This window comes from Bactrocera dorsalis, chromosome 6 (genome assembly GCF_023373825.1).
Source record: "Bactrocera dorsalis isolate Fly_Bdor chromosome 6, ASM2337382v1, whole genome shotgun sequence".
Lineage (NCBI taxonomy): Eukaryota > Metazoa > Arthropoda > Insecta > Diptera > Tephritidae > Bactrocera > Bactrocera dorsalis.
The window spans coordinates 42,425,251-42,451,234 of record NC_064308.1 but is presented as its reverse complement, the minus strand read 5'-3'; the positions used below and the strand labels follow the sequence as shown (position 1 = coordinate 42,451,234).

The window sequence follows — 25,984 nt, the reverse complement described above, 5'->3', positions numbered from 1 at the left end:
CATTTCACTGAGCATATAAATTTATGGTCACTCCCATATTTATTTTCTGTAAATATGAGGAGCATCAAGCATTTAGCAAGTCTGCATAATCTGATTAGAATACGTTTATTACAATTAGAAGGTACACTTCATCTACTGTTGCCGTTATAATCGGAGCAATCATACTAAAACAAAGAAAGGTCAACACTGTGATATTGAAGAAGATCGTAAAAGAATCAGAGAGTACCTTCATTTCAAGAGGGAGCGTAGTTAACCTCAGAATTGATGTCAATGTATGTATTTGCAAGCCTGATAGAAAAAAAACACAACTTCGGAAGTCAGATTACGCCAAAGGTCTTTGCGGTCACCCGGCTGCAACTAATAGTGTTTAGGGAAGTCAGGCATTTAAGGGGGGAGCCTGGTTTAGAGGCTTCAAAAAATCCATTTTTTTGGGAAGGAAAGAAATAAGTGATTAAAGCAAAACTTCTAGGGTTTAAAGTTATATATTTAAACATCATTCACAAATTCGGTCACTATTTTCCTTCTAGCTTCGAAAATATTTCAAATACTTATTTTTAAAGAGATTTAAGCAAAAAAAATCGATTTTTTGAAGCTTCTAAATCAGGCTCCCCCTTAAGCGAAGTCACCGCAAAAATGAATTGTTTTGATTAGTTGTAAGAACTCACACAACGAATACGGATGTATGTACGTGCTTAGCAAGTTAAATAAATTGTGAATTAAATCGAAACAACTCGTTTTGTTAATTTATATTTGGATATATATTTTTATACATATTCTACATAAGTAAAATCATAAATACAACTAGACTTAAAATTGTACGATAAGTGTCTACGACTTTCTTATTTATTTATGTGTAAGAGATTCTCAATTATGTTTGACAAAATTTTCGACCTCGCACCTTAATTTCTCATACAAAACTTGTAACTTTTTATTGATTACTGTGTGTTTGTTCATGCATGATGGGTATATTATTTTTTCATATAATACTATTAACTGATACATACAGGAGCCTTATACTTTACATAAAAATATAATTTCAAATACAAAAATATACTTTTAAGTGTCGTTATTCAAACGCGTACAAATTCTAGTATATTATTAAAATGTCTAATAATTTGTATAGATTAATTATTATGTAGGAAATTATTTATTGGGTCATTCAATTACAGTTAATTTTTCCTATGTATGTACGATGCCGTACTTGGTTATGTACCATAAATGCATAACTGTATCAATTGACATAATTTATTGAGATTCGTAAAGGGAATCGCTCTTAATAATTTATAGATTTTAATAGGTCACATATAATTTTAATAAATATTTGAATTAATCTAATTATTCTTACTTACTGTTTTTCTGCGTGTACATTCTTATGCTAGTATACGCATAGCATGATAAACGCTTAAACTGCAAACGGGACAAACTGCATCCCCTAGTTCGCAAATGCAATTGGCACATTCCATACAGAACATATTGTGACCGCATGGAACCAAAACAGCAGTTATTTTCTTACTCTTACAGATCAAACAATCTCGTCGTTGATTTGCCGAATTGTTAACTGGACGTTCTATTACATCCTTACTTTTAAATTGGGGTTCCTGTAATACATTTTTAATATTATCTGTCTCGTGATGTGATTCGTTTATTATGTTATTCATTCCAATGTTGTTAAGGTGGGTTTGTGTAGAAATATCGCCCAAAAGTGAATCAGTCGGACTTATTGATGTTGACGGGGAACAATGAGACCCTGTTAATGTTGCCAATGGCGGAGGTAAAGTCCAAATATTTGGAGAATCTCCGATTCCTTCATCCTTATCAAGGGAATCACCTAAACTTTTCCAAATATTAATAAGTTCTGGTCGGCTGCTACTACCACAACCACTGTTATTTGCACTTTTGGATGACGCAGTTGATGAAGCCGATGAACAAGACCGGGCCATACCAGTCAATACACTAGTGTTTTGTGTATTCGAGTTACTATACTTAATATGAGTCAAACCACTTGTACTCGTATTATTTGAAGCAGTAGAATTGTTTGCAATATTAATTGTTTGTATATAACAACCAAGGTTGCCAAAAAGCATTGGCTGATTCTTTTGTGAAGGTTGCAACTGATGGTTTACACTAGAAATAGACTGTGACGGTGTAAACATGTTGTGCTGCTTTTGCAGAGATGATTGATGAGTAAGATGATCCACATTTGTAAGGATGCTAGACTCACTTGCTTTCTTCAAATTAGCATTATTAGTTGAATAATTTATGTAATCAGGAATTTGGTGTGTCCAGTTAAAATTTTGGAACTGTATATTATCAGCCTGTAAAAGTTTCATATAAGACTGTTTATCTATGGAATTATTTTCCAAGCAGTTGATATTAAAATTTATTTTATTTGTATATGGCGTTTCTGACACTTTAGAACCTATTTCTTCTTCGCATTCAAGCGTATTTCGCATGCGATCGGCTTTATAAAGAGACATAAGTAAATCGGAATCTATTGAGGGGTCATTTAGGATTTGGCTTAAAAGATTCAAGCTGTGAACGGCTAGTACATCATTTGTCGAACCTGACAGTATAACCGAACTGTTGTTATTCCCACCACACGTGGATAAAGTTCCAGTGCGAAGAGCAATATGAGCTTCAATTTGTTTTCGAGCTGATTCAACGTTGTCAGGCAAACCAGTCACTTCAAATATTGGTTCTTTATCACGAGATGGTGTAACAATATACGTCTGTGTCTGATGCTGAATATGTTTAATAGTTGCGCCTTTGGGACCTACCACTAAACCAACAACTCGATAGGGCACTCTGACCTGTTTGGTCACCTGACCTGGTATAGACTGTGGGCCGGGCGGTACCTTCCTAAAGTCATTTGATCCATAATTATTTCCATCCACACTATCATTAACTATTTCACAGCTGTTGTCGATTAATGGCTTGCGTGTAGCACGTATTAAGCTAAAATGTTCTGCCGCAGATAATATTTCTCGCTTGGCTTTCGCTACGTCTTCCTTACGACCAGTAACTACAAAGACTGGTTCTTCACCACGTACTGGCGTTTTTATGTAAGTATTCGTCTTTGCGCGAAGAGCTTTGATTTTACAACCTGAAATGAGAATTAATTACATGACAAGAAATGCGATTATTTGTGTTTAATATAGATTGGGGTTTATGTAAATATTTGTATATACCTAATACATAACACGAATGCACCCTATTAATAACAAGAATATTGTGCTAAATTCCTCTCGCTTTCAAAATTCTGATTTCTGTTGGCGAAGTGTGATTTATTTGATACGAGTATAAACTACTGTAGGTAGGTAGGTAGGAGCCCCGTTTTCTTTCGGGCTCAATTAGCACAGCTATTATTTGCTATCACGTTTCACCTTCTCTTTCAAACCATTTTGAGGTTTCGATGAAACTACTTATGTATATCCGATATGCTTTTTGTAGACATCCATTCAACATTTGGTGCTTGGTGGATTCCAAGTGTTCTGTGTCGGATTTATGATAGGGCTGGGCATTCATAGAGAAAAGGCAAAATTGTTTCCTTGTTCCCTACTATTTCGCAGCCTCGGCGGATGTTTTTGTAGGGCATACCCATTTTGGACGCATGTTCTCCAAATGGCCAGTGCCCTGTTATGGTGGCTGTTACTCTGTATATACTTTTCCTGGACCTATTTAATAAGTCAATAGTTCTTTTCTTATCATATATTGGCAATAATTGTTTAGTTATCGGAAAACCGTGCCACTCCGCAGTCCATTTTGAACCCGCGGGTATAGACTGAGATGGTATCTTCCTCCCCTATTATGTCCTCCCGTCTAGAAGGCACCTAGAAGTATCTATTGCAATCGACCATTGGGGGTCTGATTTATTAACGTTGAGTTGGTTTGGGATATTACTATGTCTATAGTTCTGCTGATTCCAACCACCCAATTCTTTTGTTTTTATTGCAGAACATGCTGCTATTTTGTGAATAGAGATGTCTATGGGTAGTTAATGCAGGACCACATTAAGCGCGTCAGTCGGTCATGACTTGATTGCAACAGTAACACCAACACATGCTGCTCTTTGTATTCCATTTAATTTCCTAATGTTAATTTCCATATGTAAGTATAGGACTCATGACAGCCGTATACATCCACTTGATTATACTAGGTTCAAGGCCCCAACTCTTGCTGACGATTCTCTTGCAAGTGTAGTAGGCCAGATAAGCTTTTTTTTATTCTTTTTATACCCTGAACAGGGTATATTAAGTTTGCCACGAAATTTGTAACACCCAGATAGGGACCACTATAACATATACATAGCTGCCATACAAACTGGATGATCAGAATCTAATGCTTGCATGGGAAACTTCCTCATTTGACGATAAATCTTCACGAAATTTGGTATGACTTATTGTTCATAGAAATAATGTAATTTTGGAAGAAATTGTTCAGATCGGCTCACTATAGCATATAGCTCCCATACAAACCGAACCATCGGAATCAAGGGATTGTATGGAAAACTTTCGCATTTGACGTGGTATCTCCGAAAAAATTGTTCAGATCGAATTACTATAGCATATAGCTTCCATACAAACCGAACGATCGGGATCAAGGGCTTGTATGGAAAACGTTTGCATTTGACGTGGTATCTTCACGAAATTTGACATAGATTATTGCTTAAGGTAATAATACAACTTCCGAAAAAACTGTTCAGATCGGATTACTATAGCGTATAGCTTCAATACAAACTGGACACATAGTTACTAAAATAAATGCACCTGTGAAAGGTATATTAGCTTCGGTGCAACCGTTTTTTCTTGTTTTTATATTTATTTTCTAGGACAGTTTGGTGTCAATCTCCACCCCCAAGTATTTAGCTGTGGGGGATAGAGAGAGTGTTGTAGCGTTTAGTACGGGAAGTTGAACTGGGTGATTTTGGTTCTGCTTGTGAATAGCATCATTACTGTTTTATTAAGGTTAAGTTCTTAGCCTTTAGGTTTAAACTGCGTAGTATTCTTTTTATAATCTCACTGACTGTTGAAGGGAACATGCCTGATACCAACAACACTATATCGTCTGCATATGCTACTGCTTTCACAAATCCACCGTTTAGTTGGAGTAGTATTTTGTTCAGCGCTACAACCTATAGAAGCAGGGAGAGGACCCCTTCTTGAGGAGTCCCTCTACTCACATAACTTGTTAGTGCTGCGGCGCCGTTTGATACTATAATCTTCCTATTCTTAAGCATCGATTGTGTCCATCTGCACACCATGTCGTCTATGCTGCCATGTGTCAGAGAATTAATGATAGCACTTACTTATATATTATTAAAGGCTCCCTCTATATCAAGAAATGCACCCATGGTGTATTGTTTGTGGTGTAGTGATTTTTCAGTTACACGTATCACATCGTGAAGGGCAGTTTCGGTTGATCGGCCCTTTATGTTGAGATTTCGATAACTTATCCGCCATGGTTATTCTTATATGTAATTCCATTAGCCTTTCAAGTACCTTCAGCACAAAGGATGTGAAGCTCATAAGTCTAAAATCCTTGGCATTGTCGTGTGTTCTTCTGTCTGCTTTTGGAAGGAACACCAGTTTAATTCTTTTCCAATTTTTGTGATGTAAGACAGTTAAATGCTTGCTTTGTGTATATTTTCAAGAATTAGAACCAACCAGCTTTTGCAACATTGTGGGCATAATCCCATCTAGACCTGCCACTTTAAATTATAAAAAACTATTTATGGCGTATTTAATATTACTTTTGTCTACTATCTGGCCTCGGTAAACAGCTGCGTTAGCCGGTGGTTCTGGTTGCACCGTCGTTATAGGCGTTTGCTGACTCCCAGGGAAATGCGTTTTAATAAGTACCTCTAGAGATTATTTTCTAGAGCAGGTCGAAGCATTTCCTTCCGCCTTCATGTAGGTACTATTGATATGTTCTTTGGATAGCATTTTACTCAGCCTTGCGGTTTCTCTGCAACTTTCTATCGATGTGCAGAAAGATCGCCATGAGTCAGTTTTAGCTTTCCTGACTGCTATTTCTATCTTTTCATGATATCTTTGTATGGTTGCAAGCCTACTACTGTAGACATAGAAACTATTTTAAATTCATTCAATATATTTCAAAGATGTTCAGCTTAAGGTTCTAGAATACTTCGCTTTTTTGTAAGCTTGTTTTAGTCATAACTACTATTATTACTTGCCTAATTCATTAAGAGCATAACCTTTGAAATTGAAAATTTAGAAACTACCTTGTTTACAATGATTACAATTAAGATTACTCACTTTCCGATTTTGTAGTCCGCTTAAAATTGAGTGTTAGACAGTAGGTCACTCAAGATATTCATGACATATGGTACTAGTAGTATTTATTATTTTGTTATATTTTGATGCTCCGAAAACCCAACAAACTACGCTATAAGAGTTATAAGGATAAGCTAACCATATCGATCTCAATCAAAATCAGTCCCGAAAGAACCTTTACGAGTATAACAAGATTTTGCTAGCATTTGTCGAAAGATTTATTATAGTAGAAATTGAAATTTGCGTATTTCGAATCTAACAACTTTTGACTTCCTGTCTGCCTTATTCTATGTAAATTTATAAATATCTGTCTACAAAACAGCGACGATTTTTTATACAGAAGTTAACAACATAACCGCGTAAGTGCCAAACTATGGTCACATTATCCAAAAAAAAACACTAGAAACTCCTTCCCACTGTCATATCAATCAGCAACACAATCATTGCTGAATTCGCGTCGACTGCGTCGACTTAATGAGAACAAATATATAGCGTTCCACAAGTTTGTTTAAACATACTTTAGTCTATTGCTGCTCTTCAAAGCTTTGATTATTAAATACAGCTATTGTAAAATGCCAAGAATTATAGAAAAGAGATTACGCATTGCGCAGGTCCGTTATTCTAAACATACAATTCTGACGTCACACGGCGCAGTAAAAAATTTGACAGCTATAAACTATACTACTCTAACAGTCTTGTTAACAAGCAATGTTTACTTGCTACTCAAGCTATTTCACGAAATTTATGAGCCGTGTGACGTAGATGCGCAGAACGAACAAAATTTGAACTCGTCATTGCGCAATTTTGTTTCTATCATTCTTGGTAAAATGCTAACCATTTCAAATGGTTTAAATTTCTGCTCCCACTGTTTTTTAAGGCCACATATTTACGGAAGAAGATCCCACTACTAGATTATTTACAAAAATTATCATGTGAACAGAAATACGGACGAGCATTACGAAACTAATTTGCTATCTTTACACTAACAAGAAGATTAATATTATATAACAGTTCATGCCCTAAATATATATCAATTTTAAAAATGAAAAACTTCCATCCCTAAATAGAGATGCTTTTTGTCTTTTTATTTTAATTTTCAATACTCCCAACTGCTGATACACTGTTGCATTTGCATTTCGTTACTTATATATTTAAAAAAAAACTATAATTTAATAAACTAATGATGGTAAAAAAATAGATAAAATAGGAATATTTGCCATTTAAATTAAAACAACTTATAATAAACTAATATTTAAGTTGTAAAATTGAAAGGAAATGATTTTAATTACTCACATAAAAATTAAATAAGTTTATTTCAGTAATATTACATTTTATTGCACATATTACACACCACCCTAATTTTGGCACGATTTTGATTACTTTGGCTGTTGGGTAAAACGAACGAATTTTGGCATAAATGGGATATGTGATGATAGGGGAGGATGGAGTCGTGTGTAGATGTTCACGAAAGTGAGGAAAGTTCTCTGATCGCCATTCACTTGCTAGTGGGAAGGCGAAACATACCCTCCACAGGGTTGGGCTGGGTTTGGGACCCGCCACGTAAAAAACAGTACCAATGAAAACAAACGAAATAAGGACAACGATTTAAGGCATGCACCTCGAATGTCCGCTCCCTTAATTGGGAAGGTGCCCCTGCCCAGCTGGTTAATGTCCTCGTTAGAGTGAAGGCTGACATCACCACCGACCAAGAGATGCGATGGACGGGACAAGGACTGAGGCGAGTAGGCCGCTATATGCGCAAATTTGGTGTGGGATTCGTGGTGGGAGAGAGACTCCGTCGCCGAGTACTGTCATTCACCCCGGTGGATGAATGCCTAGCCGCAATCCGCATCAAAATGAAGTTGTTCAACATATCGTTGATTTTCGCTCACGCCCCGACGGAAGAGAGGGACGATGTGACCAATGATGCCTTCTATGATCGCTTGAAACGCAAAATCGTGCTTGGTGACTTTAACGCAAAGGTGGGCAAGGAAGGTATCTTTGGCACTACGATCTGTAAATTCAGTCTCCACGAGGAAACATCCCCAAATGGATTGAGGCTGATCGATTTCACCGGCGCCCAAAATATGGTTATCTGTGGAACTAGATTCCAGCATAGAAAAATTCAAAAAGCCACCAACCAGATCGATCAAGTTGTGAAAGGTGGATGACAAGTCTCCAGTGTTTCAGACGTGCGTACGCTCCGAAGCCCCAACATCGACTCGGACCACTATTTTGTTGCAGCCAAGATACGCACCCGCCTCTGTGCAGCAAAAAAACGCACGTCAACAAGCACAAGGAAAGTTCGACGTCGAGAAGCTGAAATCACAACAGACAGCAGAACGATTTTCTACTCGACTCGCACTCCTGCTCTCTGAGAACACTCGTCAACAACTCGGTATAGGGGAATTTCAAGCTCCTTACGCACATCTGCAACCGACACCATTGGTTTTCGGAAAATGCAAAAGAACAGCTGGTACGATGAGGAGTGCCGTGTCGCAGCGGAGAGAAAACAGACTGCCGATCGCCCACGGGTACGATTGACCACAACACGTGCGGGATGAGAGAGATACCGAGAGTTGAAGAGGGAAGCGAGACGCATTTGCAGACAGAAAAAGAAAGAGGCCGAAATGTGTGAGTATGAAGAGCTTGACAAGCTGGCCAACAGGGTTAATGCTCGAAAATTCTACGAAAACATGCGGCGGCTACAGAAGGTTTCAAGACCGCAGCATACTCTTGTAGAACCCCAAAGACGATTTAGTGATCGATGCCCAAAGCATACTAAAATTATGGAGGGAACACTTCTCCACCCTGCTGAATGGCAGTGAAAGTACAACGCCAGGAGAAGGCGAAATTGATTCCCCAATCGTTGACGATGGAGCAGATGTTCCATATAGCAATTACCCGTCTGAAGAACAACAAAGCAGCGGGGGCCGATGGATTGCCGGCCGAGCTATGCAAGCACGGTGGTGAAGATCTGAGAAGGATCAACTTCGTTGTATAAAATGGTCGGATGAATGCATGCCCAACGATTGGAATCTAATTGTGCTTTGCCTAATTCACAAAAAGGGACATCCCCACAATCTGTGCCAACTACCGTGGGATAAGCCTCCTCAGCATCGCATATAAGGTTCTATCGAGCGTATTATGTGAAAGATTAAATCTCCCCGTCAACAAACTGATTGGACCTTATTAGTGTGGCTTTAGACCTGGAAAATAAACAACTGACCAGACCCTATGCGATAAGTTTTGGAAAATACCCATGAAAGGAGAATCGACACACACCACCTCTTCGTCGATTTCAAATCTGCCTTTGACAGCACGAAAAGGAGCTGCCTTCTATAATAGTGTACAGCTGCTGGTGTATGCTGATGATATTGACATCATCGGCCTCAACACCCGCGACGTTAATTCTGCTTTCTCCGGACAGAACAAGGAAGCAAAACAAATGGGTCTGGCAGTGAACGAGGGCAAGACGAAATTTCTCCTGTCATCAAACAAACAGTCGTCGCACTCGCGAGTTGGCTCTCACGTCACTGTTAACAGTCATAACTTTGAAGTTGTAGATAATTTCGTCTATCTTGGAACCAGCAACAACACCAACAACAACGTCAGTCTCGAAATCCAACGCAGGATATCCCTTGCCAATAGGTGCTACTTCGAACTGAGTAGGCAACTGAGAAGTAAAGTCCTCTCTCGACGAACAAAACTGTATAAGTCACAAATTATTCCCGTTATTTTATATTGTGCAGAAGCATGGACAATGACAACATCGGATGAGTCGACGTTGCAAGTTTTCGAGAGAGAAGTGCTGCGAAAGATTTACGGTCCTTTGCGCGTTGGCCACGGCGAATATCGCATTCGATGGAACGATGAGCTGTATGAGATATACGACGATATTGGCATAGTTCAGCGGATTAAATGGCAGCGGCTACGCTGACTAGGTCATGTTGTCCGAATGAACGAAAACACTCCATTACAGCTTTATATCTCAATTTCGTGCTGAGTTATGTTAATTTATAGGTTTTCGGTTAATGGCGATTTGTGGGCGTGGTAGCGGTTGGATTGCACTCATCTACGAACTCTTATTTTTTTTCATACTAAGAAACCCTCATACCAAGTTTCATCAATATATCTCAATTTTTATTCAAGCTACAACTAGCGCGGACGGACGGACGGGCTTCAACTGTTCTCACCCTCCCGATTATTTATATCCCTATATCTATCTCGTTGAGTTTTAGGTGATACATACAACCGTCAGGTGAACAAAATTATAACACTCGGTAGCAACTGGTTGCAAGAGTATAAAAATATTCATACGCATTTTAAGATTGTTTATACTCATTTTAATCTACATGTAATCTTATATATAAAAATGAATCGCAACTCTTTTTTCTAAATGTTCGTTGAGGTTCAAGGATGGTTTTTACGGCAAATTTGGAATAATTGCCGGAAAACCCCTAAACACAGCCCTTTTCTTTTTCCCATACAAACGAATGAATGTTTCTTGGTTAGTAACGCTAAGAGGACGGCGGCAGCAATCTTGATGAAATTTTCGGAGGTTGTTCTCTGTGGATCGGGGAAGGTTTGGAAATAAAAAAAACCGTATGATTTTCGTGACAAAAAGTCGTAAAATTGGAAAATTTCAAAAAGTAACAAATATTTTTTTAAATTTTTGTTTGTTTTGTTTTTCAATATTTTGATTTGTAAATTATTTGAATCGTTCAATTTCGGTCGGTTGCTTTTTTATTCCGGCTATTCAAAAGAAAAATTTTAGAAAATTATTAAGTGAAAACTGTATGCGTGTTTCACATGTTTCAATCGCAGATGGAAATTTGTTACGAAGCCACGAAGAGGTAGCCGTAATATCGGTCGGCGTTATGACAGCCCAAAGCAAGGCAAGGCAAGAAGTGCAACAGTTACGATGTTTGATGGGCTTTATCGTGAAGCAACGTATATGTGGTGCTGTTCGATGCTAGATGTACTCCGTTGATTATTAAAAGAGAGGTTTGCCGCACGCACACATTCTTCTTTGTATGCTGGTTTGTGGTTCCACCAGATCAAATTGATGAAATCATTTCTCCGGAAATTCCTGATGCAGAGAAAGATCCAGTATTATACGAAGTGATGAAAACCAATATGGTTCATGGACCTCGCGTACACCACAGTCCCACTTCGGTTTGTATGTCTGACAATAAATGCACGAAACACAATTCACGTGCTTTTCTTTCGGAAACACAAACTGGGAATAATGGACATTCACTCAATCGGCGTCGCTCACCAAACGACAATAGCAAAACATTCAGCATTTAAACGTTTTCCGTTTTCAGTGAAAATTCAATTTGAGATGACGATAAAAAGGATAATCCCATAGTGGGTGGCATAAATTTGGAAATGCTATGTTTTTCACACGGCCAGATATACGTGGCGTGCTCACGAGTTGGAAAACCATCTTCTCTGTATATTTACGCATCGGAACAGAAACCAAAAAATGTTGTTTATCAAGCTGCGTTAAATAAAAAAAAATTTAGAAAAATCGCAAATAAATGATTATCAACACAATATGAATTTTTTTCTTTTCATTTCAAAACACATAATTTCACGCAGGACAATGGCTTCGGGGTCACAGCTAGTCTTATATATAAAAATAATTCGCAAAATGTGTTGCTAAGCGCATAACTCAACAACGCCTGGACCAATTTGGCCAATTCTTTTTTCTAAATGTTCGTTGATGTTTTTACGGCAAGAAAAAATCGAATAATTGCCGGAAAAAACCTAAAAACAGCCCTTTTATTTTTTCCCATATAAACGAATGAATGGTGGTTTGTTAGTAATGCTAATGCTCAAGAACGGCCGAACCAATCTTGATATAATTTTTAGAGGTTGTTCGCTGTGGATCGGGGAAAGTTTAGAAGAAAAAACATGTACTTTTCATGAGGAAAAGTCGTAAAATTGGAACATTCCAAAAAGTATTTTTTTCTAGAAACATTTTTTTCCAATTTTTGTTTGTTTTGTTTTTCAATATTTTGATTTGTAAATTGAATCTTTCAATTTCGGTCGCTTGCTTTTTTATTCCGGCTATTCAAAAGAAAAATTAGTGAAAATTATTCAGTAAAAACTTTATAGATGTTTCACACAAAGTGATCTGTTGAGAGGCAAAATAGAAGTTTTGCACACGCATACATTCTTCTTTGGATGGTGGATGGTGGTTACACTAGATCAAATTGATGAAATCATTTCTGCGGAAATTCCTGATGCAGAGAAGGATCCAGTATTATACGAAGTGATACAAAACAATATGGTTCATGGACCTTGCAAACACCACAATCCCACTTTGATTTGTACGTCTAACAATAAATGTACGAAACACTATCCACGTACTTTTCTTTCGGAAGTGCAATCTGGAAATGATGGATATTCAATCTGTCGGCGTTGCTCTGCAGACGACAATGGCAGAACATTCAGCATTCAATTTAGAAGCGTGAATATCGCAGTTGACAACACATGAATCGTACCTTATTCTCCATTATTGTCTAATTCACATTCAGAACTCATGTCAATGTTGAGTGTTGCAGTTTGGTGAAATCGATCAAATACGTTTGCAAGTACATCACCAAAGAAAGCAACATGGCGATTATTGACCCCCAACGAGATGAGATCAGGAAGTCATTTTACATTGTATACTTCCAGTGGTGTGATATCCATTTCACCTGTCTTTTATCAATTCACTTCAACGAAAGATGAACGCATCGCGAATGTACATATATGCCAACATTCGCCAAATTATCGTAACTACGATTGCTTGAGTGCACGCGCAATTTGAGCTGCCAAAAATACGAAGCCGTGAACTATCCAGTGGAATTTGTAAAATCTTTGAAGAGGCTTGATATGCCGCCGTATCATTTGCATTGGATCTGTCATTATTATGTTACACAATCTTCATGCGCCGAAACTGTGTAATGGAACCCCACTGATTGTGACGCAGTTATTGAATACAAGGAAACAGTCATTTCAGTTCAAACGTATTCCATTTCTAGGGGAAATTGCACTTGAGATGATAATCAACAGGAGAAGAGTATGGCATAAATCTGGAAATGCTATGTTTTTCACAAGGCCAGATATACGTGGCGTGTTCGCGAGTTGGAAACCCATCTTCTCTGTACATTTGCGCACAAGAAAAGAAACCAAAAAATTTTGTTCATCAAGCTGCGCTACATTAAAAAAATGTAAGAAAAAATCGCAAATAAATTTCAACACAATATAAATTCAACTTTCTTTTAATTTCAAAACACATAATTTCACGCAAGACAACGCGTGCGGAGTCAGCTAGTATAATATAAAAATTAACCTTCAAACGGGCGCGCGTAGTCGAATCGACCGCGCTTAGTACATTTACGTTCATATTACTATTATTACCCATTACATTTATTTGTCACTTCTAGTAGCCTGTCGCTATGTCATTGGGAGTAAAACAAAGTATAAAACGTCGCTCGGGGCGCTCTCCACACTCCGCAGATCGCAATTGTTTTAGTCCCGGTTCAGTCGTCGAAAAGACTACACGCGCCTGTCGTCGAAAAGGTTACGCGCCTGTCGTCGAAAAGGTTACGCGCGACGCTCAATGCGACATAACCTCGTTCAGGCTCATAGTAGTTCTTCGGCCATCATTCATTATTATTGAATTAAGTTTGGATTTTTTTTTATATAAAATGAGTCGTGGACGGTTATTACAAAGTTCAATACTCGAGGAAATACTAAATTAAGACGGTGAAGAAAGTGAATCGGAGCTTAGCGACCAAGGCTCTGAAACTTCCGACCACATAGTTGCAGAGGAATCTCTACCTGCTGAGGAATCAAACTCCTCGGACTCAGAAGAGGATGATTTGCCACTTTCAGAAATAAATAGCAGCTTTACAGGGCGCGATAAAGTAACGAAGTGGCAAAAATCTAACAATAACAGAGTGAGGCGTCGAGTTCACAATATTCTAACGGATGCGGGTATTCGTAGGAATGGTGTGGGTGTAACGACATTTACGCAAGCTTAGAGTTTATTCATTTCAGAGAATATTATTGAACAAGTTGTTAGACATACGAACGAATTTATTCAAAAGAAAGTATCATCGTATAACAGAATACGTGACTGCAAACCGACAGATGCGGTGGAAATCCGAGCACTTTTCGGATTATTGTATATAGCGGGATCCTTGAAGACATCACACGCCAATTTAGAAGATTTATATGCAAGAGATGGGACAGGTATACCTATTTTTCCTACTACTATGTCAGTGAAAAGAGTGAAATTTCTACTGAATTCATTGCGGTTTGATGATGCTACTACGCGACAAGCACGTCGTACTTTAGACAAAGCTGCGCCAATAAGAGAAGTTTTAGATATGTTTACAAAAAACTGTCTTTTGCCATGACTGGCGCTCGAGGAAAATGTCCTTTCCGACAGTACATGAAATCAAAGCCCGATAAATACGGAATCAAACTTTATCCACTAGTAAATGCTGCTACGTTTTACGTCCTAAATATTGAACTTTATGCTGGCAAGCAGCCTGAGGGCCCTTATCAGGTGAGTAATGCTGCGTCAGATGTCGTAAAGAGGCTAATTACACAAATTTCTGGCACTGGGAGAAACCTTACCATCGACAATTGGTATACCAGTGTGCCGCTGACAAACGATTTGGCCAAGGATCATAAGATTTCTGTTGTGGGTACCATCCGCAAAAACAAGAAAGAAATACCTCCTTGCTTTATAGATAAAAAGCAATCTGAATATTCAAGTCAATTTGGATTTTCAGATACAGCAACTCTCGTATCTTACGTGCCTAAAAAGAACAGATCTGTAGTTCTTATATCATCACTTCATTGTGCTGCAGAAATTGATGAAAGTTCAAATGAAAAGCGCAAATCCAGATAAGTTACTTTTTACAATAAAACAAAGGGCGGTGTCGATGAAGTTGACAAAAAAGTAAAAATGAATTCGGTTTCAAGGAAAAATAATAGATGGCCATTGACACTATTCCTTCGTCTTCTGGATATTGCAGGCATAAATAGTGTGGTGATATTGAGGGCAAATAAGGTGATTCTAAGGAAAAGGCGAATGTATTTACGGACATTCGGCACTGAATTGACAACAGAATACGTCCAAAGAAGATCAACGATAGTAGGCCTTCCAAGAAAACTAAAAAGAAACATAAGGGAACATTTGAATATGGAGGTTGGTGTTGCTGATACAGGAGCAGTTAGTTATGGCACATCCAGAGGAACTTGTAAAATATGCCCAGCCAAAATGAAGAGGCAATCAAAAACGCAATGTGTGAAATGTATGAAAAATATTTGCAGAAGCCATACAACATTTATTTGCAATCAATGTTATATGGACGAAGAAACTGATTCTGATGAAAACTAAACCAAATTTAATTCATTTTTATTCTTATTTTGTATTTTCTATTATTATACTAAGTATATATACTAGTCTAAGATATGTGAAATGGTTTTGTATTCCTAATTTTTGTTTTGATCCAAAGAATATTTGAGTTATGTTAATTAGTTTAATAATTTTTTTTTTTTAATAATTTTAATTACTTTTTTTGACAAAATAAACATTCAGAACAATGATAATACACCTAAGTACAAATAAATAAATAATTACTGAATAATTAGTGCTTTATTTCTTTTATTCATCCCAAACGTCTTTTCGGTTACGCGCGTCCGCGCCCGTTACAAATGACCGCGTGACCGCTTGAAGGTTAAGGGGTTATATCGACTTGCGATTTTCAAAAAATCGATTTTTTTCTCATTTTGAATGTACATATATTCAAGAATATTCTCTGAAAATTCCAAATCGCTCCGACAATTAGTTTCGGAGATATGAGCGTATTACTAAGAACGTTTCCGAGCGTTCGAAAGTAGGCGGAGCACGAGCCAGAGTAGCCGTTCCCGAAACTTTAAACGCGTTTACCTCAAAACCGTGTTCTCAGAGTCGATGAGGAAAATTTCTCCGAAACCGCTAAACCGATCGGTTTGAAATTTTCACACGACTTACTCAGATATATTTTTCAGGTAATGATCGAAGGAATAAGGTTTTGGACAACAATTTCGATTTTTTAAGCCACTTTGAAGTAAAAAATTTTCATGAAAAACTGAATTTTTTTTTTGAACAGCCGCCATTTTGTCAAAAATCAAAATTTTGACTAGACCTTCCATCATTACCTGTATTTACTTATCACAAAACTAAATATTTTTGGTATTTGGTTTTCAGATAATTTGGACCAGAGATATCTTGCTCATCGCCAAGCACTTTTTTTGGACGTAACTCCGCAGATCATCTACAGGAGCTAGAGGATCCAATATTTTTTTAAATAAACCGCTGATTGTTAAAGTACATTAAATTCTGTTTAAGTGCATTTTTTCCATTAATGTATAAAACAAAATGCCTCTTTGGAAAAAATTCACAAAAAAACGCGTTTTTTCTGCCTTGCAAGTGGATATAACCCCTTAATCGCAAAATGTGTTGGTAAGCGCTTAACTCAACAACGCCTTATCCAATTTGACCAATTCTGTTTTTTTAATGTTCGTTGAAGTTCAAAGGTGGTTTTTACGGCAAACAAAAAACAGTTCTTTTTTAGAATGTTTGTGTTTTAGAAACGTTGCTTTTTTATTCCGACTATTCAGAAGAAAAATTATTGAAAATTATTCAGTGAAAACTTTATGTGATTCACACAAATTAATGATTTACAGATTGAAATTTGTTACGAAGCCACGAAGAGGTCGCGCTAATAACGGTCGGCGTTCTTTTTGGCATCAACATATGGCAGCCAAAGACACATGAACGAGTACTCCCTGGATGTGATGACATACGTGTGGAATTGTGGATCGCGGTCAATAATGGTGGATCGTGGTTACACTAGATCAAATTGATGAAATCATTTTTGGGGAAATTCCTGATGCAGAGAAAGATCCAGTATTATTCGGAGTGATGAAAACCAATATGGTTCATGGACCTTGCGAACACCACAATGCCATTTCGGTTTGTATGTCTAACAATAAATGTACGAAACACTATCCACGTGCTTTTCTTTCGGAAATGCAAACTGGGAATGATGGATATCTACTCTATTAGCATAGTTCAATAGACGATAATGGCAGAACATTCTGCATTCAATTTAGAGGAGTAAATATCGAAGTTGACAACACAGGGATCGTACCACATTCGCCACTATTGTCTAATTTACATTCAAAACTCATATCAATGTTGAGATTGCAGTTTGTTTAAATCGATTAAATTTGCAAGTGTGTCACCAAAGGAAGCAATATGACGGTTATTGGCCTTGAACGAACTTCTTTCTAAAAAAAAATAAAATAAACAAATAACAGAAAAGTGCATTAAGTGCAAGTGTTAGGCAATAACGCCGAAAGTGTTAATAAAAACATAAAAAACACAAAAAAATAGACTTTTTGTAAACAATAAAAATAACAAAAAAACAAAAAAACAAATACAGAAGTGTGTTGAGCCTGCGAATTCAGCTCCTAACAACAAACAAGGCAACGGTGCGAAGGATGAGTCATTGAAGCAGACAACAGCAATCAACAACGGCCAGCAACAAATGTGACCACACCAACAACTAAGCAGGTAACCATTAAAAAAAGGCCAGTCTGTGCAAACTGGCATTGACCGCTACGTTAATATAAAAAGGAAATTTAAGTCATTCAAAGTCAACGGTCATTTCTAAAAAATTTCAAGTCACCAAATATGAATAAAACAGAAGTTTTATAAATGGCAACAGATTTGCCTTACTAAGCATAGTCGTTAATGTAAAACCTCCCCCCAATTTATTTACGTGAGCGCAGCTCAAATGCACTTGTGTCCAAACTATGCAATTTAATAGGCACAATTTTCATATTGTGCCCTTGAAAAAAGGAAACATAGATGAAACAAAAATTCAAACATACACTGAAAAAAATTGCATGGATATTGCAAAGTACTGGTCAAACAATAACAAGAATTACTACTCATACAAACTGAAGGGCTCAAAAGGCCTAGTTGTTGTCTTAAAAGGTATAGAGTCTTCGGTAGACTCTAACGATGTGAAAGAAGCACTGGAAGAAGGTGGTTTTAGCATTAAATCAGTAGTAAATATTTTTAACAGGAACAAAGTCCCACAACCAAAATAGAAGTGATGCCAAATTGCAACCAACTAAAGAAAAATGAAATACACCCGATTTACAATTTAAAGTATCTGCTCCATCGCAGAGTTACCGTTGAGGAACGACATAAGAGACAATGTACAAACTGCCAAGTGTATGGACACACGAAAGCATAAAGCACTCTACGCAGTGTCTGTGTGGTGATCTACACCCTACTTCTAAATGTACTCTTAAAAAAGGTGATTTAAGTAAAAAAATCAGCAATTGAGGAGGAAATCACACTGCTAACTACAGAGGTTGCCCCGTAAATAAAGATTTGAAATCGAAGTTGTCAGAGGGCATTCAAGCACGTCGTAACCAAATGTTACAAACACCCCGTAATGAAATTATAGCAACCTCAGAAAAAAGTTCAAATCCTGTTACTTCTAACAATAATAATATGCAAGGAAGCTATGCAAATGTGGTGAAAGGCAACACTAAACAAAAGCTATAAACCGCTTGGTTTCAGAAACATCTCTAATAGAGAAATAGAAATGCTTGTAAATGAAAAAAGGCGTGTAAGACGTGAATGGCAAATAAATCGATGCCCTTCCACTCAGCTTCAATTAAAATCTGCTGTACGTAAATTAAAAAAAGCGCTTAAATGTGAGAAAGAATTGAACACCGAAATGTATATAAAGAAGCTGTGTCCAAATTCAAACAAGAAAAATTCCCTCTGGAAAGCCCAAAAGTCCATGGAGCCACCAACTGACTCTAACATGCCTATACGAGACTTGGGTGGAAATTGGGGTCAAAGTGACGAGGAAAAGGCTAATTACTTTGCAACTCACCTAGAAAAGGTATTTCAACTCTATTTGCCAAAGGACAACTTAAACTGTCAATCTTACCCAACACAGCTAAAGAGTCGCTCGAGTCTTTTAAGACTTCGCCTTCTGAAATTATTGGTATCATCTAAGAACTTAATCCAAAAAAGTCGCCGGGACATGATAATATTTCCCCAAATATGCTAATTGAGTTACCAATTATTGCTGTAGAGGTGCTCTCTTTGCTCTTTAATGCAATTCTTAGTTTCGGATACTACCCAATTTCATGGAAAAAGTCGCAGATAATCTTGATAGATAAACCTGGGAAAGACTTAACACAGCCGTCTTCATACAGACCAATTAGTCTTCTACCCTGTCTTTCAAAAGTATTTGAAAAAGTATTACTATCAAAGATGTCTCCTTTCCTCCACGAAAATGATACAATACCAATGCATCAATTCGGTTTTCGTGCGAAACATGGCACAATAGAGCAAGTAAATAGAATTACTAACGAGATAAGGAAAGCATTTGAGCACAGGGAGTACTGTTCAGCAATATTTCTAGATGTAGCTCAGGTCTTTTACATAAGATTAAAAAAATTCTATCTTTAGAATTGTATAAAACATTGGAGTCTTATTTAAAAAATAAAAACTTTATGGTAAAAGTGGGAGATTTCTTATCTGATGAACGACAGATAAGGGCTGGTGCACCCCAGGGCAGTGTTTTAGGCCCAACGCTATTCATCATATATACAGCAGATCTTCCAACAGCTAATATTGTATTAACTTCAACTTTTGCGGACGAAACAGCTATAGTGAGCCGTAACAAATGCCACATTATAGCATCAACAATATTAGCGAAGCATTTAAGTTCTGTCGAAGAATAGCTAGCGAACTGGTGTATAAATGTGAATGAACAGAAGTGTAAGCATATTACATTTTTGCTAAGACCAAAGATGTGCCCGGCAGTAAAAACAAACAATATTTTAGTACCCCAAGCGAACGAAGTAACATATCTTGGTATTCACCTAGATAGAAGGCTCACGTGGAGAAAACACATCTCTAGTAAAATAACATATATGAAGATTAAAGCTGCAAATTTAAATTAGCTTTTAAATAAAAACTCCAAACTTAGCCTAGACAACAAAGTGCTTATATATAATGCGGTCATAAAGTCGATTTGGATGTATGGCATTCAACTGTGGGGTACGACCTGTGCAACTAATATTGATATATTACATCCCAATGGTAAAGTAAGAAGTAGAAGACAGCAGAATTAAATACATATACATATATCTAAACAACGAGATCACCCAAACCCTTTGGCCAATGCTTTGGTACATTCCTGCGACCAAACACGACTTAAAAGAAGAGATATGTCTGCGTATTAAAGAGCGACGTATCACCAAAACAGCTCAATCACTTGCTTGAGCCAGTCTAGTTTTTAAATAGTTTTAAGATTTTATAACTTATTGTTAGTCTTTAAAAAAAAGCAGAACCAATAAATAAAAATAATTTTGAAAAAAAAAGTGCAGTACAGTGCAGAAAATATATTCACATATATTCGTACGAACGTATGGAAATATATGAAGAATCACGCTGGTAACAGAGAACGTGAAGTGGCAAAAACAAAAACAAATTACATAAATAGTCAAAATACACAAAACAGTCAATAGGCAAAACAAAAAACACACAAACATTCGGGCCCGAAACCTTAAAACAGAACATAAATAAAAACAAATTTAAACAAAGAAAAAGGCGCGAAAAACTAAAGCACCTTAATAGAAAACAAAAACAAATATACTACGAGCCATTCTCGTAGCCAGTAGATTTCAAGAGTGGGAAAGGAATTGGGACACAAACACCAGGCTTGTAAACACCTACAGCGCATAAAACGCTCCCTTTAGGAAAAACGAAGTGAACGTATTTATTTAATTTCTTTAAAACTATTTTAATGCACACATGTATGCTATGTATGGAAATTAAATAAAACTGCCGAAAAAAATGTCAAAATCGAAGAACTAACAAAAAATCTAGAGGAAATGAAAGAAATGTGTAAAAAAACTCTCACTGGAAGTAAATACTTTAAAAGCCGAAAAAATAAAGCTTAAGTCCACTGACGTAAAGAAAATTCCGAATTTGGAAAATAAGGTTGAATTCTCAACGGATGAGGAAGAACTAGCTAGAGAAACACACAAAACTATTGTGGCAAACAACCAAGATGCGTTAGTGCGCCGGTAAGAATAAAACATCTGAATTTTCGAAACCAGAGAAACAGCAGCCTAAATGCTGTAACTGCGGCGAAGCACATCCAGCCAACTATCGAGGGTGCCTTGTTGCCAAAGAATTACAGAAAATACGAGCTAACGTAAGTGGCATCAATCTCGTTGCCCAGCTGATAAATCTATTTTAAATAAAGTCTCGAAAGATCTTAATCGAAAAATTAAGAGGTTTAAAAATGAAAGTTTCGCAAACTATCTTCGGTCACTAAGCAGTGGAAGAAATTCCGACTACCCTCTTTGGAAAAGCTGTAAAAGACTGCAAACACCAGAAACTCAAGTATGTCCTATTAAAATACAGTGGCGGACAAAAGTCTACATACACCTCCTATTTTCATTGATATGAGACTACAAAAAGTTTTTAGAAAAATGTATTTATACAGTTTTATTCTAATAACAAATAACTAAAAAAAGCCCATTATTTAACATATAACAACAAATTTATGGAAGAAAAATTATGGTCAAAAATTGCTTTGACAAAAGTCTACATACAGTTCGAATCTCATACTTTGTACATTGATTTATTAACAGTAAGGTACCGTTAGTCTTTTTCTTTTATTTCAATATGTTTATTGTTTAACACTTATTGAATTTAGTTGTGGTTTAAACACTTCAATAGCTATAATAGCTCCGCGAAATAAAATATCAATTGATGTAAGAAATTTGGTGATAAAACAAAGAGAAGAAATAAAAATTATATGGTCAAATTTCTAAAATTTTAAACTTGAGTTGAGCAACAGTACAGACAATTGTAAAAAACTTTAAAAATAATGGTTCCAACGAAAATAAACCGCGCAGTGGACGCATAAAAAAGCTATCTCGTAGAGACGTCAGCCTGATTCTCAAAGAAGTAGACAAAAATCCAAAAGTAAATGCTCTAAATTTAGCCGAACGCACAGCAAGTACGTCACAAAAAAGTATTCGTCCAAGAACAATAAAAAAACTCTAAATGATAACGGATTCCATAGTAGAACACCACGGAAGAAACCATTCATTTCTAAAAAAATCAGAAACTTCGTTTAAAGTTCCCCAAAAAACACAAAAAAAAGGAAATGGATTTTTGGAAAAAAGTCCATCTGTAATTCTAATATTGGATATTTCAACTAGATAACGATTCGATGCATGCGGCGCAAATTGTTAAGGACTGGTTGCTTTATTTTACTCCAAGGCAATTAAATACACCGCCTCAAAGTCCAAATTTGAATATTATTGAAGATGTTTGGGAGGTTTTGGAGCGTAGAATTAGAAAGCACAAAATTTCTAGCTCTGCTCTACTCAAAGAGCGCATATTGGAACCTTGGAACAGCATTACATTTGCAGCGTTCACAAATTTAGCAGAATCAATACCACGGCGTCTTCAAGCAGTTATAGATGCCAATAGGAGCCCAACTAAATACTAAAACTTAATAACTTATCTTAAAAACTAAGATTTCGAAAACTTTTCGCACTGAACTAAGATATTTTTGTACTGTATGTAGACTTTTGTCAACACAATTTTTGAGTTTTTATTCCATAAATTTGTAGTTTTATATTAATTAATGGATTTTTTAAGTTCATTGTTATTAGAAAAAAGATTAGAATAAAACTGTATCAACACATTTTTCAAAAAAGTTTTTGTACTCTCACATCAAAGACAACAGGGGGAGTATGTAGACTTTTGTCCGTCACTGTAAGTACTGATAGCTGGGCCAGAGACGATTCAAAAAAAGCAGAATCATTTTCGGATTATTTAGCCAAAATATTCTCGGCATATGAAACACACGTTGATTATTCTACTGCTTCAAGTCAAGAAAGCGAAGAAATCTCAACTTGCACAAGCAGTGAATCGCCCGGTTACGCCGTGATTACTGCCGAGGTCCTAAAACAGCTTCCTCAAATAAGTATAGTAAAAATTACCAAACGTCAAAGATTTCTAGCAGGTGGAGACTAAAACGCAAAACACACGTACTGGGGTTCACGTCTTATTAATCTGAAAGGACGACAGCTGTATAAAACTGTTACAAATAGGCACAACAACCTTGAAATAATATCTCCTGGTAAGCCGACATATTGGCCTAGTGATCGTTGGAAAATACCAGATTTAATTGACTTGGCTGTAATCAAAAAAATACATGTACTGATCTATCTTCTGATCACTCTCCTATACTAATAAAGTTATGTGAACAACCCATAATCGTTAATCTAAAAGTGGGCCTAACTTCTCATAAAACGAATTGGCTAAAACAGGGATGGGCAGATTTTTAGCCCACAAAGTTAGCAAAATGCGCACGGGGGCTAGATGAGCGGAATATCAGTTTAGAGAGAATATCAGTTTACGGAGAGAAGGGCATAACAAGTAGCGAAAAGTTGCGAAAAAAATCAGTAACACTCCTCTGTAACTTAATGTTCATCGCAGAGTGGTTGCGGCAATACTGACATTGTACACAAATTTAAGAGCGGAAGTTTACTTCATATCGAAATTGTACAGTTGTGTGAACAAAAAGAGGTAAACATAATTTGCACGTTTTAGAGATTCGCATTAATATCGGTTTTAATTTACCCTTGCATACTGGAAATTCTAATCACTGTTAGGAAAAAATATATATGTTATACTTGTATCTAAAACCAATTTTATTTAATAAGAAAACAGCATATTTTAAAACTTCACAACACCTTATGGTTGTTCCTATTTTGTTCACACTATTGTACATGTGATAGATCAGTTAATGGTGGTGATGCCAGTTGTAGAAATTCATTTTAGTTACAATTGGGAAAACTTTTCTCAAATTGTGGGCTTTTACACGAACATATGCATATCTGCATATATAAAAAAGAAAAGATACTTGTGCCCATTATATATGTATATTGTGTTTAAACATATTGCAGTTCCATTTAATGAAAATGCTTTGGATGTTTTATCAAAATATTAAATGAATTGAGGTTTTTTTCTATAATTGTTTTGTTAAATTTTAAAAATCTAAGTTGCCTCTGGAAATGTATTAAAATAATAATATGCGCTATATGTAGAAAGGGAACACATATTTTCAAAGATATAAGAAATCATCAAATAAAAATATATTTGCGCGGTATGGCATTATTGATTGAGAGTGGCTATGCACACAAATAGAATACAAACGCTAATGGCAGAAACATCTTCTCACTTCGCTACGAGCTGCAAGCGTTTTGTTCTCGTTTTCATTCGAACAATGTTGCCTTTATTCAATACGCATATGTAGTTTTGTACACATCTAAGTTTTCAATTATAATTTTTCATAATATATAATATCAAAACTGAAATCAAACTATTAAAATTAGTTTATCGAGCATGTGCTGCAATTCGTTTTCGCATGAAATTGTCAGCGAAATTGTGCTGACATGTGCTGAATTTCACTGATCCGTTTTCGTTTTCGAACATCAAATCGCAACGATTTGGCATGTGCCAGAAATCGAAACCGCAATTTGTTTTCCATTTTGAAATAGTGAAGCTGCGGGCACGCGAATTTATTGAAAAATTGAAGGAAACATTAGAAATGTAAGTATTTTAAATTTGTATTTATTGATATATATTAATTATGCCTTTAAATTGCATAATGCAGCCAATAACGCCAGGTATAGCAAATTTGTTGTAAAAAAGTAAATTGGACTGACGAACTTCATAATGTGTCCTTCCAAACTTTACCCACTTTGGACATTGTGTTCGCCCTAAAACGTTTAACAACTCTTTTAAAATTTTTGACACCGTCGTCCTATCACATGCAATATGTGAATCCTTTTCAATAGACCGTTGGAATCCTCCTTCCGCAAGAAATCTCAACGTGGTTGCTAATTTCAACTCAACAGGTATGGACGACAGATGTATTAAAGGCTTAATATCGTTAACTACATTCCGAAAGGCCTCTTTGTTTATCCTGTAGTACGAAATAAAACTGCAAGAAGATGTTGTGTTTTAATTTTTAATAGAACGCCTTGCGCATGCACTTACACAGGCTCTGGAATATCCAAAGGATTGGAGTGGTCTCTTAAAAGTCGTCGCGCAACCTTTTCATCACTTTTCCAGTTCATTTGATTCAATAAATAAGCAGAAAGAATGAAAACGCTCATTTTAACACAAATCTTCAACTCAAAATTAAACAAATTTTTTCTTTTCTCTGACAATCAGCTGTTTCGAACTTAACTTCGAACTTCACTGAAATCGCGTGGAATTCAGCACACCCCAAACTAATTCATGCGATTTGCAATTTCGGAAACGGAACGAAATCGCGTGATTTCCAGCACATGCCCGTATATATTTGTAAATAATAGCATTCGATTCTGAATTTGAGTTATTTTAAGAAAATTTCAAATTTATTGAAGACAATTTTTATAATTACTACAGTATATCGAGCCTGGCAACCCTGCGGAAAACCTAATGTCGTTGGAAATTCTACGATTGGCGGGTGGTAGAAGGGTTGTTGGGTAATTATTTACATTGCGCTCTCATA

General features: G+C 36.5%; 1 protein-coding gene across 4 annotated transcripts in view; it reads right to left on the bottom strand.

Moving 5' to 3' along the window:
- The window catches only part of LOC105222666 (RNA-binding protein MEX3B), a 154,779-nt gene that overhangs the window by 5,938 nt on the left and 122,857 nt on the right, over window positions 1-25,984 (bottom strand). For 3 of the 4 annotated variants that reach the window (XM_049460929.1, XM_049460926.1, XM_049460927.1), the window contains one exon: window positions 732-3,103. In XM_049460929.1, coding sequence (XP_049316886.1) covers window positions 1,371-3,103 — 1,733 coding nt within the window. In that variant the 3' untranslated portion in view covers window positions 732-1,370. Of the gene's footprint in view, window positions 1-731; window positions 3,104-25,984 lie in introns of those variants that run through there. The other variant, XM_049460928.1, reaches the window with a different exon arrangement.